Below are 15,972 nucleotides of genomic sequence, written 5' to 3'. Positions count from 1 at the left end.
GAACAGATGTTACTTGACTGACAGAAGTGCGACACTATCATTGCACGCGAGAGAAAACACTATAGGTGTATGTGTACCCTGAATGTACAAGTGTACCCAGCTTTCTGGTGAGATAGCATCATGTAGTATGGCACACCAGCCAGCATGTGAATGTCTTGGAGAAATACACAATACGAATTTATATAGGGCAGCAAAACAGAACAGAAAATTTGGATTTTCACTGAGCAGCTCATATTCCTACAGAAGGAACAGCACCTGAACCAGATAATGTATTTGGTCCTGCACAAGTAGTGCCAACTAAACCCGCGCAAGACCGTGCCACCCAAGGTAGTTTTAGGAGAATAAATAAAAAGTGGGTTATAAGTGGGTGAAGGAAAGTGATCCATTGTCCCCCGGTTCAAGTTCAAAATACTATGTATTATGCCTAAAGCATTAGACAAATCTTTTCCTCAACTATCTCTAATCACTGGCAACACTCTACCAGCCAACAAGGACTCTTATATCTAGTAATGCCCATTAACTTATACAATCTATTAAAAAAGACTGAAATCAACTAACTGCTAAGGCTTACACATCTGGAATACCTTATGATCTGCAATGAAAAGTCAAGTAGACAACAACTAATTTAGGAAAGACCAGAAAACCGTTCTGTTCGCAAGAGCGTTCGACCCACCATCTGACTAAGCCCACTCGGTAAAGACGGTAAAGACTTTCATCAATTCCTTGCCCAAATGTTTGGACAAAGCATATGTTTGAATATTTAGACTCTCATCCCTGACATTTTCCTCCCATCCTTCCTACTCTAGGAGTGCTCTGGAGTGCACAGTGTGGTGACATGTAAGCACTTTACAAAACTCCATCATTTCTAAATAGATAAATAAATACAAAGCAACTTTAGTGGAGCAGGAGACATATTCAAGTTAGGGAGTGTTGCTCTTGAGTAATGAGTTTGAATGAGCGCAATTAATAAGAATGAGTCTAAGCAGAACAGAGATTAAAAGAGTTCAGAAAAAACTGTGAAGCTAAGCATTAGGAGCCAATGTGAATATAGAGGTATAAGAGATAAGGAAATATTCCTAATCACAATAAATGAACAGTGAAAATGGAAATGAAAAGGGATCAAGGATGGTGGCAATGATATGTAAGTGAACAAGCATTTGCAATGCAATAGGTCTCGCATTTGCGAGAGTTTAAGCTGTTGGCTTTGTAAATGACAATGCCTTTTATTTATATGTTTTGATAATTAACACATGAATAAAATTCATTGTCATGTGCAATGCCAATAGCTCAAACTCTTGTAAATGCGAGACCTATTCAAAGAACCGGACGCTATTATCCTGTGCAGCTTAGAAAGTGAAAGAGCGCATGGCACGCTGAATGTTGCAAGAAAGAATGTTGCGCCTGCAGTAGGAGAAACACATTAATGAAAATAGTGCTATTAGACTAAATAAGACATACTGCAAAGGAAGTCCCGAAATGGAGTGCCAAGGTGCCATCTAACAGACAGCGAGCTATAGGTACATACTAGGGAGTGTATGTGGTGTGTAGGTGTTGCTGTGTAAGCACCGATCTGTCTTTTTTAAATGGTTGCAGTTGTTGGTCTACAGGGAGTGACTGAGCGGGGCTGGAGTAAGATCCGTACCCTAGAGAGCATGTGGGCATCACACTCGGGGAAACTAAAAGGAATGTTTATTTAACTGTTAATAATTTTAAATCTTTTTTTATGTAAGAGGAAAAATTTAGTGTATCTGAATGTGTAATAAAACGTATAAACTTCTAGACTTTTACAAAAATGCAAGCCATTATTATGGACATGACATAACAACATGCTCTGTGTCTGTTCTCTGTTCCCATGCTGAATAAATAAATGTCTGCTGTGCATGTGTTTTCTTTGCAAACGTGCTCTTTTGCAGCCTGCCTTTTGCTGCTGAAGGAAGCCTCTCTGCGCTATTCCAAATGGCGAGCTAATTAAGAAAAGCACGCTTTCAATGTATTTTATTGAGCAAGTTTAGAAATACTTGTCAGATTGTACAGCCCATTATGCTCGGACTCGTGCAATGAATCCGCACGGCAAGCTGGCTGCAATACGAAGCACGGGAAGTGAAACCAAGCAGCCAGGAGCAAGCGCTTCAGAGCGCCCTTCTAGGCACTAATGGGAGCCTAACATCGTAACCAGCAGGCAAGGGCTATCACATAAGAGCAAACAGAACTTAACAAACGTTCTTCCTGTCCTGAAATGAAATGTAAAAAATTGCTTTTTTTTAGATGACCCCAGCCCTCGCGACCTCTTTCAGCTTCTGGCTGGCTATTGAAAGAACCTTACTAATAATAATAACTGTAAATCAGGTAAAACTTATTAAAATTAATTATTTGTACATAAATGTCACCCTTTTACAGTCTGATCTGTAGCGCAAGGGTGTTGGTAATGCATGTCAGGAAGGGGGGAGGAGGGTGGGTGGTTAGGGAGTGAGGTTGAGATTGTGGGCTCCATTTCCTCTTCACACTTGTGAGGCGCTCACTTCCGCTGCATCCTAATTACGGACAATAAATCAGGCGCTGAGCTGGCCTCTTTTACACATTTTTCTGCATATCAAATGTTGACCGGATAATAAAGAGAGACAAATATGACCAGCAGCTGAGCATAATTTCCATCTAGCTGTTTTAAAAATGTAAATACCTTTTTTAGGCAATAATTCACTCGAGTGCCACCAAAATTAGCAGATGGGTGCAATACACCTTTGAGGGGTAGCGCCATGTGCAAGGTGCGGCGTGTGAGCTACATTCTCACTATTTCCACAGGTTGCAGGAGATTCTTTCTTTGCGCCAAACTTTATGCACAAAGATTCACATCAGGTTACAGGGAAGTCAGCAAATAGCTGCCCTGGCATAGTGTGTTTACATACATCTATGTTCTCTGGCAGCCGGAAAGCAGCCTGGTGTGCGCTGGGCCGCTCAAATAGAAACTCACTGACCAGCTGGTAACATTTATGTTTTAATCAGCATGCAATGGCAGCCGGCCTCCCCCCTGTGCCAGCTTTTCACTTACCCCTCACCCGCCCAACCCTTTGCGGCACGGAACAGCAAAAACCTATCAGAGGCTATTCCCAAACAAGAGCTGCAGCTAGGCCACGAAAGTGAAAGCATTTGTAACCTGACCCAAAGAGATGACAGGCTGCGCGCGCTGCTGAAGCTGAGGACGTTGGAGCTGGAGAACAGGGTTCGATCCTCGGGGTGGACTGCATTATTTAATTATTAAAAAATAAACAGCGATCTCAGAGGAGGGGTGGGGAGAGACTAATTAAACAAGTAAGGAAACATCTTCTGTGTGTAGTTACCCGAGGAAAACAAAGTATTGAAGAACTAGCAGTGAGGGAAGTCGCTGGAGACGCCTGTACGAGCCGGACGAGCCAGTTCCTTTGGGCGGGACTTCCGTTTTCGGAAGTCTTGCGCACGCGCCCACGGAGTGCCTGAAGGCGGGGCACCCATGCCCGAGGGAGAGCCCCGGCTACAGAAGTCCCGAATGGCGGTAAGTGGGGCTTAGTTCTAGGGGGAGGGGGGTGCGCTTGTGTGTGTGTGTGTGTGTGTATGTGTGCGATGGCGGCGGCGGGTCTCTGTATGTGTGCGTGCGTGCGTGTGTGTAGGTGCGCTGGTGTGTGTGGGGGGGGGTCTCTGTGTGTGCGTGTAGGTGCGCTAGTGTGTGTAGGTGCGGCGGCGGTCTGTGTGTGCCTGTGTATGCGTGTGGCTGTGTATGCGTGTGGCTGTGTATGTGCGCATGCGTGAGTGTTGGGAATATGAGGCACGGCGTTGTGCGCGCCCACGAGAAGGTTTCTGAGACAGCGAGGCGCGTGGGCGATCGCTGTCTCACATTCCCCCAGACACGCCAACAAAAGGTCCATCGCTACGCTATCGCTACGCTCGACCTAAAAAGGTGACGTGAAGGGATGATCCAACTGTGGTGGCCGCAGAGTATTTTGTAGAGAGGAAATTGAGTAAAAAAACCTAAGGAAGAGGAAACAATGGTAATCAATGTGAGATTAGCTCAAACTCAGAAATAAGGGTTTTGTGTATGAGAAAGTCAAAACAGATGGTGGGCCTTGTGTACAGACAGAGGAACAATGTGCAATGTCAGTCGAAAATCAAAGAGAATAGTCCATGCGTTACACAGCAGAGCTAGGTGGAATTAAAAATATGAGCATAAAAGTAAAGTTAGTATGGAGGCAAAGTAGTGTGAACACAACTAATAGGCAATGGAAAGCAATGTGCTCATAGTAGGGTTGAGACGAAAAACAGTAAAAGGACACCCATTCTGGGATCAAATGATACAATTAGAAAATGTACTTCGAAGAGACAGGTTGGGAGGTCAAAGTAATGTCTCAGGATTGTCTACAACGACATGAGAGGAGAAGCCAGGGGAGGAAACTACAGAAACAAAAGGAGTAGCCTAGAGGGAAAAAGACAGACAACTTACGAGTTTGTGAATGATGGAGAGGATATACGTTCACAGGAGAGTGAGTATGTGTGAGTGGTAAAAATGAGGACAGAGCTATTTTTAAGAGCACAATAGGTTCCCAAAGATAATAAAAAGGGGGTTGTCTCATCTAACAGCTATTTCAACATGACCTCTGCCAGAGTGCTCACAATGCCCAAAATTGAAACAAATTACACGTAAGACTAAGGACTCTCCAATAAACCTTGTTCAGCAAAATATATTATATCTTTAAAGACACCTTCTGCTCACCATTGCTAGGCACTGTAAGGTACATCCGACTTTCCAAGTGTTGCTCTTATTCAGTGGTACATTGTCTCAATTGAGACATTTAACCCTAATACTGTGTTAAATTTTATCTCAATTTTAGCACAGTTACAATACCAGGAACACAATTTGTCAGTTGCTGTTCTGTCTAGGCTATGTTGTAAATGTGTAATTGGATAAGTACTGGTGTCCCAGTTGGCAAGTCATTACAAGTGGCCCTGTAATTCTGATACAGCTGATAACGGCAGCTACCAGTCCAACTGGAATTATCAATCCTCCCCAAATCGCAGGTAAGATTTTTTTTACTGCTGAAAGTAATCAAAAAGATCAAGGTGAGAATGAGGAATAAACGCAGTACTTTTTTTGCTGTGAATTAGCTCCTTCAGCAAAGTTGTCCAATTCAGCTTAATTACCCTGATAGGGCTCAACCTTCCCTTCAATCCATCTGAGGGATGGGAAGAGGTACATCTCTTAAGTGTGTCAAATGTGAGCAGATACCTGGGGAATTCTTCCACATTACATGGGACGGGTAACTTTACCAGAATTATTGGAATAAGGTCTGCAGCGTGCTCTCGAATGTTCTGGAATGAGCGGTCACCCTCTCCTCGAAGATGTTTCTAGGCATTATGGAGGGCGAAGTATATGCAATACGAGACTGGCAGGGGCAAGTGATCCTGCTAGCCAGACAGCGTCCCTTTTAAGGGAGTGGAAGATGACAATTGACAGTTGCGCTTTAACTGTATTCATGATCTACAAACAGAGGGGTTGTCCGCATAAACACAATTCCCAATTCAACTGGTAATTCCCCATTACACAGAGGACCCTCTAGGATCATACAGTATTTCCGGCGTCACTTAGGCTCCAGTATTTCTGGAGGAGAGGGGAAAGCAGAGGATAGGGGCCTGTTTACAGCCATCTTGCAATGTGCCTCTTCGTATCATTACTCTCATCATCAGAATTTGACATGGTTTCTCATTGTGATCTTCACCCTCTGGAATGTCAGAGCCTTAAACAAACAAACCTTTTTGTCAGAAGTTAGGGAATAGATGAGTCCCCAACTCCCCCTCCGCCCCACGCTCCAGTAGCAGAGGTCACATGTCATAACTCGCAGGTACTCATTTAATTAATCCAACGATGAGAAGAACACCTGCTAATTTGATAGCATGCACACATCTATGGAACAAGTGCATTAAACAATTACTTAGTGAAGCTCCTAATATATTGTTAATATACTTCTGAGGCTACTTAGGGGGTTCCCCATATCTTCTTACACTTTAACTTTTTTTTTTTAACGAGGAGTTCCTGTTGCATCCCAGGAAATACCCGCTAAACACCAAAAATGGATTACTTCTTGTCAAATGAGGTAGCAGAGAGCACCTGATCTGTAAATTTACTTTTTCACATGAAAAAGCTAAGGAAATGCACCAGTATAAATTTATACGAACAACAACTGGATATTTTGAATGTAGTTTGCCAGTAAGTGAAAGCAGCATGGAGAGCATGCAAAAGGGAATACATCAAATGCTCTTACCTCCCACTGTAAATGCGGTGGGATGTTTCGAATCTGAATCTTTCTACTCCTGAGAAGATAAAAAAAAGTAAATTGAAACATTAAACTGTATAGCATGTCAGACCATAGTCCAATAGAACTCAGGCATTAATAATCAGTAGGATCCACATATTAACATTTGCCAATTCAACTAGAAGGGCAGGTGATAATGCCATTCTAGCTTATTATCTTTCCATGGAGTTCTTCCATATTCGTATATTTAACCGGCCCTTTGACTAAACGGATGTCTACAATCGGAAAGCATTACAACTGGCTTCTCTGCATATATTCAGTCCGTCAGTAAGCATGGGAAGACAATATCACATGATTTTGCTACAGATTAAATTTAAAGCTTTTTCGAACTAAAATGAGATTAGAAGCTCAGGGATAAGTCACTTCACCTTTCAAAAACAGATGCAAGCTTTAAAACGTGTAATCTTCATTTTAGTTTAAGGGCATACTTATTGTACCTTCACATCTGCAATTTTTTTTATTGCTAATTATTGTTTGATCTTTATGTCAATCGGTATAAACAACTATTACACGTACCAATAACAACATATTTCATTCTTAACACATCACTGTAAAAATAATCCTTAGTTACATTACCTTAGCCATTGTTCAACAAGCATTTGCAATGCAATAGGTCTCGCATTTGCAAGAGTTTAACCTATTGGCATTGTAAATGACAATCCCTTTTATTTATGTTGTAAAAACTAACACGTAAATAAAAGGCAATGTCATTTACAATACCATTTACAATACCAATAGCTCCAAAACTCGCAGTTGCGAGACCTATTGCATTGCAAATGCTTGTTTTTAGCGTGCCCGGGCCTATTTTTAATCCCAATCCAACCCTGGATAGTGGGCTTCAGGTCTCGGTAATTTGTCGGTTCCCTAAGGGGTAGGAGTAGGAGAAGGAAGAGGAAGGCTTGAGGAGGTAACGCGATGATTACTTAGCGGTAATCCTTGCTACTCCAGTTACCTTTCCTTGCTGACAGCTCAGGTGGTGCCCCCCCACTCCAACCTTCGCTTGACCGTCGACCCCGGTGCTTGTTGATGTCAGCACAGGGTGTGCAGGAGATATTATAGCTTTGGCTTGGTCACGTGGTGTGCCCACCCGAGTGACATTCGTATTGGGACGTGGAAAGGCCGGGTAAAGAAGATTAGTGTTAAATAATCGGTGCATTATCCTGCTCAGCTACATGAAATATACGGGTTCACTTCCTACCCAAGCTGGCCGTGACACTACTGCCACCCCCGAGAACGAGCCCTAACTGTGGCATTCACCCCGTGACCTGGACGCAGCCCCCCCCCCCCCCTTACTCCCTGCTGCACCACAACACGTTTAAATTAAAAACACCCTGAAAAGACGAGAGCCGCTGTCGAATTGTATCATGCGGATAGATATTGGACTTTTATCGACATGGCAAGGATGTCATTGTGAGAATAAGGAACATGCTGTCACGTGAGCGTGCAAACAACTTCACACCGAAGGGGCGAAAGTTCTCCTGAAATAAACGTGCTCGGGTGGAAATAAAAGTGTCATGGGGAACCTGTTCTAGTGGCTAAATGTTTGCCTTGAGAATTTAGAAGATCTGTGTTCTAAGCCCAGCTCACCCTGTTGACACAAGCTTTATGTGATCTTGGGGCTCGCTCTTATCTCGTCTCTCTTGCCAACACAGTAGCCCCTCTCCCTCTCTCCGTGGGTTCCTTTACCCATGAAGAGGTCGATGCCGATTGGGTGACATGGAAAGTACTGCAGGCCGCAGTACTTTTCGACCCCACACCCTTCGCCAGTACAAAATGCCCTCCCTCTCCGTGAAGCACACGGTGGGTCCCCTCAGTTAAGGAGAAGGGAGAGCTCCCTATAGCCATTTGGCACACGCCAAAGATCACACATTGTAACGTATCATACATACATCATGCTTCGTGATTAATCTGTGGCAGAGGGTTGGTTTTAAGTACACCTCGTTTAATAGCAGAACGTCTGGAAAACATTTCCGATTGAGGTTTTACTTAAATGAACACACATCAAACTCACATGATCACTATTAGCATTCATACATTATATTTCTACGAAGATCATGGCCAGTTTCGGCGATCTGTGGTTGAATTGGGCTCCCACCTGTAATCTGTGTGATCCTGGGCAAATCTTTTTATGGCTTTGTCTGTGCCCCGTTTATTTTCTCTGCCAAACTATGGGTGCTCAGAAACAGACTACCCCTGAGAAACAAACGCAATGACTGTTGCATTAGGAATTACATTTGTCGGAAAGTCCTCACATTTCCATACAGAGCGTCATAAAAACATCACAAAATACACACTTTTACATGCTCGTCGGCATAACAGGTTTACGCTCAATCAATGAATAAAAAAACAGTACGGAGCTCGTTGCGGGGATGTGTGAGTTTCATGCTGGCACCAGGTTTCAATCTACGCACAGTGAACTCTGCATTTCATTGTCCACAGGTCGATAAAAGGAGTAACATTGGTATGGAGAATAATGAAACCTTTAATTTACTACAAACGAATAAGCAAAATTCGCCGCAGCATGCGCTATAAATAAAACACGTCATTATTTCATAGCCTCAATTCTTACCGTACAGTGTCACTACAATATTCACGTATCCTACACACACACCTGGAACTATGAGGTCTGACCGTTAAATTACTGACCGGGAAACCATCAGATCCCGGCTCGAATTCCAGCTTCGCTGCCAGTACACTGTGTGTGATCCTGGGCAGACGGCTTTATCTCCGTGTGTGTCATGTTTCCTCTGTGTCAAAGCTGGGAGCGCTTAGAAACAGGCTAAGGCCAATGACATGTTATTTATAACCATCAAACAAATTGATATATCTACCCCCAATTAACGCGTTGCATCATAACATATAGATAAGACACAGAGAATGAAGAATTCGGAAATAAAGCACTCAACTGCAATGTCTTTTTTGCCGCATTAGAGAACGCATCTCCGGGGAAGCTGTCGGGTGTTGTTGGTCTTGGAAGGGGCTGCCACACGCTCCTGCGGGTGATGGAGAGGGACCCCTGGAGGGTGGAGGGGTTGAGGTGACCCTCAGCTCTGCCGTGGGAGATGCGGCCACAGGCACACACGCACGCACACATACCGAACACTCACAGCACAGTGGAGTTAGTTACAGAGCTGCCAGCACCCCCCCCTTTTCCAGGGCAGTCACTCCGGGTTTGTTTGTGACAACAATAGTTTGCTTGTGAAATGCCCGACGGCCTTTCTCCTCAGCGTCGACTCTTTTTTGACAGCAGGCACGGGGGAGGGGGCAGAATGTAATAAATTCGGATAAACTGACTAACGCATTACTCCACTTCTGACCTTCCCTCGTGCCCAAAGATTCAAGGCTAAGGAATGCAAGCACATTCCCTGGCGGCAGTTTTTAGCCTTCTGCGACTCACTCACACTGGGTGCAGCCTTCTGGATGTGCACGGGTGGATGCAGGAAAAGAGAAACTCAGCACGCAATTCAAACATTGCATAAGCATAATATATGTCACAGTGTAAACTGGGATTCAACAAAACACGCTTTCATAACTTATTTTAGGAAAATCAAAAGAGCAAAGCTAACTCCAGACCTAAAACAATCCCCGCCGCAGCCCGGAGGAAAACACCGGAAGCAGATGTCCGGCCCGCCGCCTGGTTGTGGGCGGGGCCGGGAAGAGGTGGGTCCGCTCCGACTGCCTTGTGGAAGCTTTGCCTGTTGTCCTCCGGTCTCCCGAGTCGTGAGGGAGACCGGAGATGCCGTGCCAGCCATGGGGGGGGCCCGTGCAGAAGAGGGAGCCCCCGCTGGAGAAGGAGAGACCGGCAGGAGAAGCTCGTGACAGTCTGCTGTCCACATTCCCCCCAAAGTGATTACATAAGTTGTCTCGCCCTAGACAGCAAAAGCTTTCGCTTTTGCTTTCGTCTAGGCGAGACCTAAAAAAGTCCCCCAACTTACTACATAAATTACCACATTTCATAATGATTAAAAGCAATTCATTTAATTCTGCAAACATAAATAGCTATAAAAATCACAGGGAAACAAATGCAAATAAAACAAGTGTTTGATATATTTCATATTATTTTTATTTATGAATAGGTGCTTACTGAACTACGTCATTAAAGATGGATCCATGTTTAGTTCCCAATGTTTTTCCATGGGTTAATGTGTTTCTAGGCATACGATGCAGCTCACAGGGGATTTGGAGAGGTACAAAGAAGTACAGTGAGTGCCCAGGATGTCTACTTTCTACATACAGATATGGTGCTGGTAAATTCTCTTTTTGTAGCACTCCCCTATCTGAGCAACTGTAGGCAGGTAAACTGTGGCACTTGAAACGTGCTGTACAACATAAGTGGCATGGATGCTTGCACACTGAGATGAGGCCATCATGCAGGATAGCCTAGGAACAAGATAGATTTCAAGAAAAGACCTGCTCGTGGATCTAGAAAGGACTCGGGTGGATTGCTCGGGCAGGGATGGGCTTTTGTTAAAAGGCCCAAGGAGCTTGAGAGTATTACTGAAAACCATATTTTAGGAATATTTAAAACTGAAAATGACTTATAACTGCGAGTTAACTGGCTTCATGCATATCCAAAGAAGTACTATCCCCTCGAGTACACGATACACAAAATGCATTATTACTATTATTTCTGAGTTTTATGTAGATTAAACTCCACCTGAAGCTAGGAGAGCATCATATTTGGGAACTGAATCCCTGAGTTGAGAGGTCAAGGCTTATGCTGAGCCAAGGACCAGGCAGAGCTACAGATTGGAAACTTTACGTGTTTGTTTAAACAATAAACTAAACCTGTCAAATTTAAATCAAGAAAGCATACAATAGCCCTAGTAACTTCTAGGATTGAGAAATAAGAAAGGGATTCTGTAGAACTATAGACTTTAGAAGCGGTAATATGGAGATCTGCGTACCATTTAAGGTATAAGAAAATTCTGACTAACATCACCTTGACAATTGCGCTGTGCTCTGGTTTACTGAAATAGTCTCAGAGCATTTCACTAGTGGACAAAAAGAGGTCTCCCAAGTCTGTGCAGGTCAACAATACCAAATATCCTGGCAACTGGTTCTACACAATTTAATTTCCACTGAAGTGTCTCGGTCAGCTGCCAGGAGAAATATAGCTAAGGAGCTCAAGACCGGGGTCAGTACTGCACTTTGATTCCCAGCATTTCTCTATCCCCTAAAACTTCCGCATGCCCTCCATTTTCGTTGCAATCTTCCAAAGCGATGGATTCCTCTCCAGGGCACTCAAATGTAGGGCTACTAAGCACTGCAAAAGGGATGATGCCTAGGGTCCAAAGCAACCAGTGCCCCTAAAACATGATTTGTGGTATAAAAAGATTTCATTGAGTCGCCGTGGCTCTGCAGGTACGGGTGGATAAGCACCTGCACCCTACTTCAACGGAGGCAGTGTCGAGCGAGATTAGATGCAGTGCCAAATATCACAGTTGCAATGAATTATCGATGTGCAGTCAAGGCTGTGTTAAACAACACTTTTAATACCTCATTATATGTTAAATACAAAAATAACAATTGATAGACAGAATGCAGAACAATGTCATACATTCACCCCAGTACAGAGATCTGAACCTAAATCCATAGTTGTTTTGCTCACCATGCCATTCCAGTTTGGACCCAGCCATATGCAAATCAGACTGATCCTACGCCCAATGGGAACAGTCCAGTCTGAACTGCCAGGCCAGGTCCTCCTGCCATCTGGAGTGAAACATATCTATTCACCGAAAAATTTGAATTAAACCAGGGAATTAAGTGGTAATTCACATGTAAAAAGAGAATAAGACACAAACTCATAGAATATCCCTTGTGAATAACACGTGCAGTGCACAGTTCGGTTAACAAAGTGAATTTTGCACCGATTTTCAAAGAGTATTTGCCGGTGCTCAGATTTAAATGCACTGGGTATGACCAGACGTGGGTCCCGGGCTCACCATGCCCTGGATCCAAGCTAGCCTGGCTGATGAAGGGTGATGCTCCGAAACCGTTCCCAGGATTTTTGTTTCCGGTTCAGGGCTGGACTGTTCCCATGAGGCACAGGGTCAAGACTGATTTGTATATAGCTGGGTCTGAACTGAGGTGGCAAAGTGAGCTAAAGAATGATGATGGATTCAACTCAGATCTGTGACTGGGGGTGAGTGTCTGAAAAGTTTCAGCGCTCCATCCATCATCTCTGTGTTTGCTTTGTTTGCCCAAAGTTGGCAGGGTATGCCCAAAAGTGGGTCCCTTGCTCACTTTGCCACTGGATTCAAGCTAGCCTGTCCGATGAAGGATGTCACCCGGAAACCGGTCCCAGGATGCTTGTTTCTGGTTCAGGGAAGATCTGGCTTGGCAGTTCGGGCTGAACTGTTCCCATGGGGCACAGGATCAAGACTGATTTGCAAAGTTCTAATATTTACAACATTTGAAACACTCCCAGAACAGGAGAAATACAGAACCAACACAATGCAATACAGAACTGGTATAAGATCACGTCACAAACAGCTATGAGTCAAGAAACCTGATCAATAACACAAAATACTGATATATAAGGAAATCAAAAGAATCAATAAGATTATGGTACACAACACTAGAGGTTCATTATCGTCTAAAGAACACAAAAAACACTACAGCAACAGGAATTCAAGTTACATTACACTGAGTAGCTACATGGACAGGGACAGTTTCTGAAGAGTTTGTATGCAAGTTTTCTGAACAAAGGGGAAGTTGCAACCTTGGACAAAATGGAGAGTGTTCGCACACAGGGAGCTTAGTAAAAGACAACATCTGACTAGTGGACTAGCTTTATGCAGAACCACCACACAAAGGATGGTCATAATGAAGAACCAACAAAGAAAGTTTGAAGGACTGTGAAGTGTGCATGCCCGGCAGAATCACCACCCACCTGACTGGCACTTGAGGTAGGCAATCTCTCAGGCAGCCCACCTGTCCCTAGTAAGGGGTTTGATGGGCCATAGGTATTCGGCGTCACGCAAGCTCCAACAAAAAGCAAAAATCCAAGGGAACATCTTGGGACAAAGAAAATAGGTCTGTGATATCTCAGCTATGGAACTGATTTCAAGACTCTCATATCAACGCAAGTCCTCAGACCAGCTCTCATAGCCTGAACATGTGTTCAGCTTCCAGCCCAGAAACCTCCTTGCATCTTTGCATCTAGAACCAGAGCAAGGTTCACCAAATTATTATGCAAGTATTACCCATCCACTTAAAGCCTATAACAACTCTACAAGCCATCAACTTTACTCCCAGAAACCTAAGGAGAGCTGGTAAGCTTCCCTCAAAGTTTTGTGATTAGACCTAAACAGAATCCAAACCATCCATAATACAGCAGCCAAAATCACCCATAACCTACGATGGCACACCCATATTATACCACACCTCAGGAAACTCCACTGGATCCCCAAACAAAAACACTCAAAACAGACTCCTCTCACACACACAAAGCACTACACAACATAGACTCTGCCTACCTCAACAGACACATACACTTCCACCAACCCTCCAGACACCTCCATTCAGCCGGACTCTCACTAGTAAACATAGTCCGCATACAAAAAAGTAGAGCAGGGGGTTTTGCCTTCTCCTAAATCTCCCCCAAATCATGAAACAACCTCCCACAGCACCTCAGTGCATCTTCATCATGTAAGTTCAGCAAGAAGCTGAAGACATGGATTTTCAAACAATCTCAAAGGAGACCACCAACTACCCACCTGAGGAGCACATGGATACCCTCACAAGTGATTAGCGCACTATACAAATCTTCTAACATAACCGATAACCACATCTTTTATGTGGACTGGAAATTCCACAGCCATAGAACAATACCGGTTTAAGATACTTTCTACTCTAATATCATAGGGAGACTAGCTGACCCTTCACCCCAAATTGCAATATTAGGTATTTTAAACGCCTTGGGAGGTATCCAAGACTGCTTAGTATTGGGACTCTGATCTGCAGAAGACAGTTTGCCCAGTTTAGGAAATCTCCTAACCCTCCATCTGCTCTGCCTAGAGGAAAGTCATGGGCAGTTGTACTAAAATGGGAGAACCTATCTATGAAGCAAAAGGCTGCCCCTCCGAAATACTTTAAGGCAGTTCATGTGAAATAATGATTTCTCAGTTGATTGAGCAGATGAATTTCGATAATGTGACTGCACTGTGTACTTTGTGTTTACTGTTGTGTTTTTATTTTTGATCACAAAAAAATAAAATCTGGTTTATAAATAAAAAATAAAAAAGGACTATCAATTACAGAAATATGGGGCAAAAGCACTTACTATTGATGCAAAAAAAGTCACTCGCTATAACCCACAACACCCTGGTGTATTTGCTCACACCTGCGTAAGATCACAAAACATTGATCCTTGATCACCGCTTCTGAACATTCGTCTGACTTATCGGAGCACATTTTGTATCTAGTTATTGAGATGCTGCAAGTCCAATGCGAATTCGAATTGTAGGATTTCATCATCATCATCATATTTTGAAATCTTGATCGTTTTTGCACAGTGAAATTCCATCCTGATGTTTTCTTGTATGTTCCTTTAACGTCTCATACAAGCTGCAGATATTAACCTGCTCCCAACACTGAAGTCGGAAATAGACTACTGAATCCCAGTTAAGCGAAGCACGTCTGAGAGTTTTCACAAGTTACACTTTACTTGTAAGAAAATCTTCACACACTTTAGAAATTGCCCGATGGGTAAACTGAATCCGATGTACAATTCCTCCTCTGCTTCATACTCTTCATGCAGGACTTGAAACCCTAAGACTTAATCACTGCCATAGCAGCAGCATCAGGAGTCAGAAAAATTAGTTCAAGGAGAAAACTACTTGAAGCACTGGAACCTTGTTTTCCCCTTGAAACAGTTCCTTCAATAAGCAATCTCATTTTCAAAAAGGTTCATTTCTGATTATCTGTGGCCAATATGCAGAGTCAGCAAAATACAGAAACACGTAACATATGGCAACATATTAAAATGTCACTGTTCATCCATACCCAACGTAGAAAGTGGTAGTTTCAACTCAAATTGGTCAAACTGCCCTAATGTCCTCCTCTCCATTTGAGTGCAGATATTCAACTTAAGAGGATACACCTGAACCTCAGGCAACTCATGGTGAAAGGGAAAAGGTTTTCTTTTCCAGGTCCAGCCTAGAGGTGGCTTTAGCTGTCTCACCAGCCTCATGAAATTAATAGTGCCGATATTGGGTCAGTCCTCTTCATGCATTGGTCATTTCACCTGTGATTCACATTTTGCTTCTACTAACCACCACTTACAGCACACAGCATCAGTGTGTGGACAATGTATTGAGTTAAAAATATCAGGAGACCGAAATATCGGAAATTAAATATTGTGACAAATAGCGTGATGCACGAATATCATTAACAAGAACATCATTTTTCGAGGTAAGCAATAACGTTTTAAATAATATTGATGTTTTCATATCGCTTTCACAAATATAGTGGATACAAATATGTAATTATTTTAATGTGTTTTCGTTGATATGTGTTTTAGTTGATATGGTAATTTTGTGTTATGGGTCATAAAAATGTTATGAATTATTTTAAATTAAATATAGTAACAGTAATTTAGTGTGTTGGGGTTGTTGAGTTTGTAGAGGAATAG

The 15,972-nt window shown here is 43.1% G+C and overlaps 1 protein-coding gene across 1 annotated transcript in view; it reads right to left on the bottom strand.

Moving 5' to 3' along the window:
* Positions 1-15,972, bottom strand: part of IGF2BP2 (insulin like growth factor 2 mRNA binding protein 2) — a 463,616-nt gene that overhangs the window by 328,215 nt on the left and 119,429 nt on the right. The window contains exon 3 of the mRNA XM_078680475.1: positions 6,285-6,333. Within this exon, the coding sequence (XP_078536601.1) occupies positions 6,285-6,333 (49 nt within the window). The remainder of the gene's footprint in view (positions 1-6,284; positions 6,334-15,972) is intronic.

The sequence above is a fragment of the Lissotriton helveticus genome, chromosome 3_1 (assembly GCF_964261635.1).
Source record: "Lissotriton helveticus chromosome 3_1, aLisHel1.1, whole genome shotgun sequence".
Classification (NCBI taxonomy): domain Eukaryota; kingdom Metazoa; phylum Chordata; class Amphibia; order Caudata; family Salamandridae; genus Lissotriton; species Lissotriton helveticus.
This window is presented reverse-complemented; position numbering and strand designations above follow the sequence as displayed.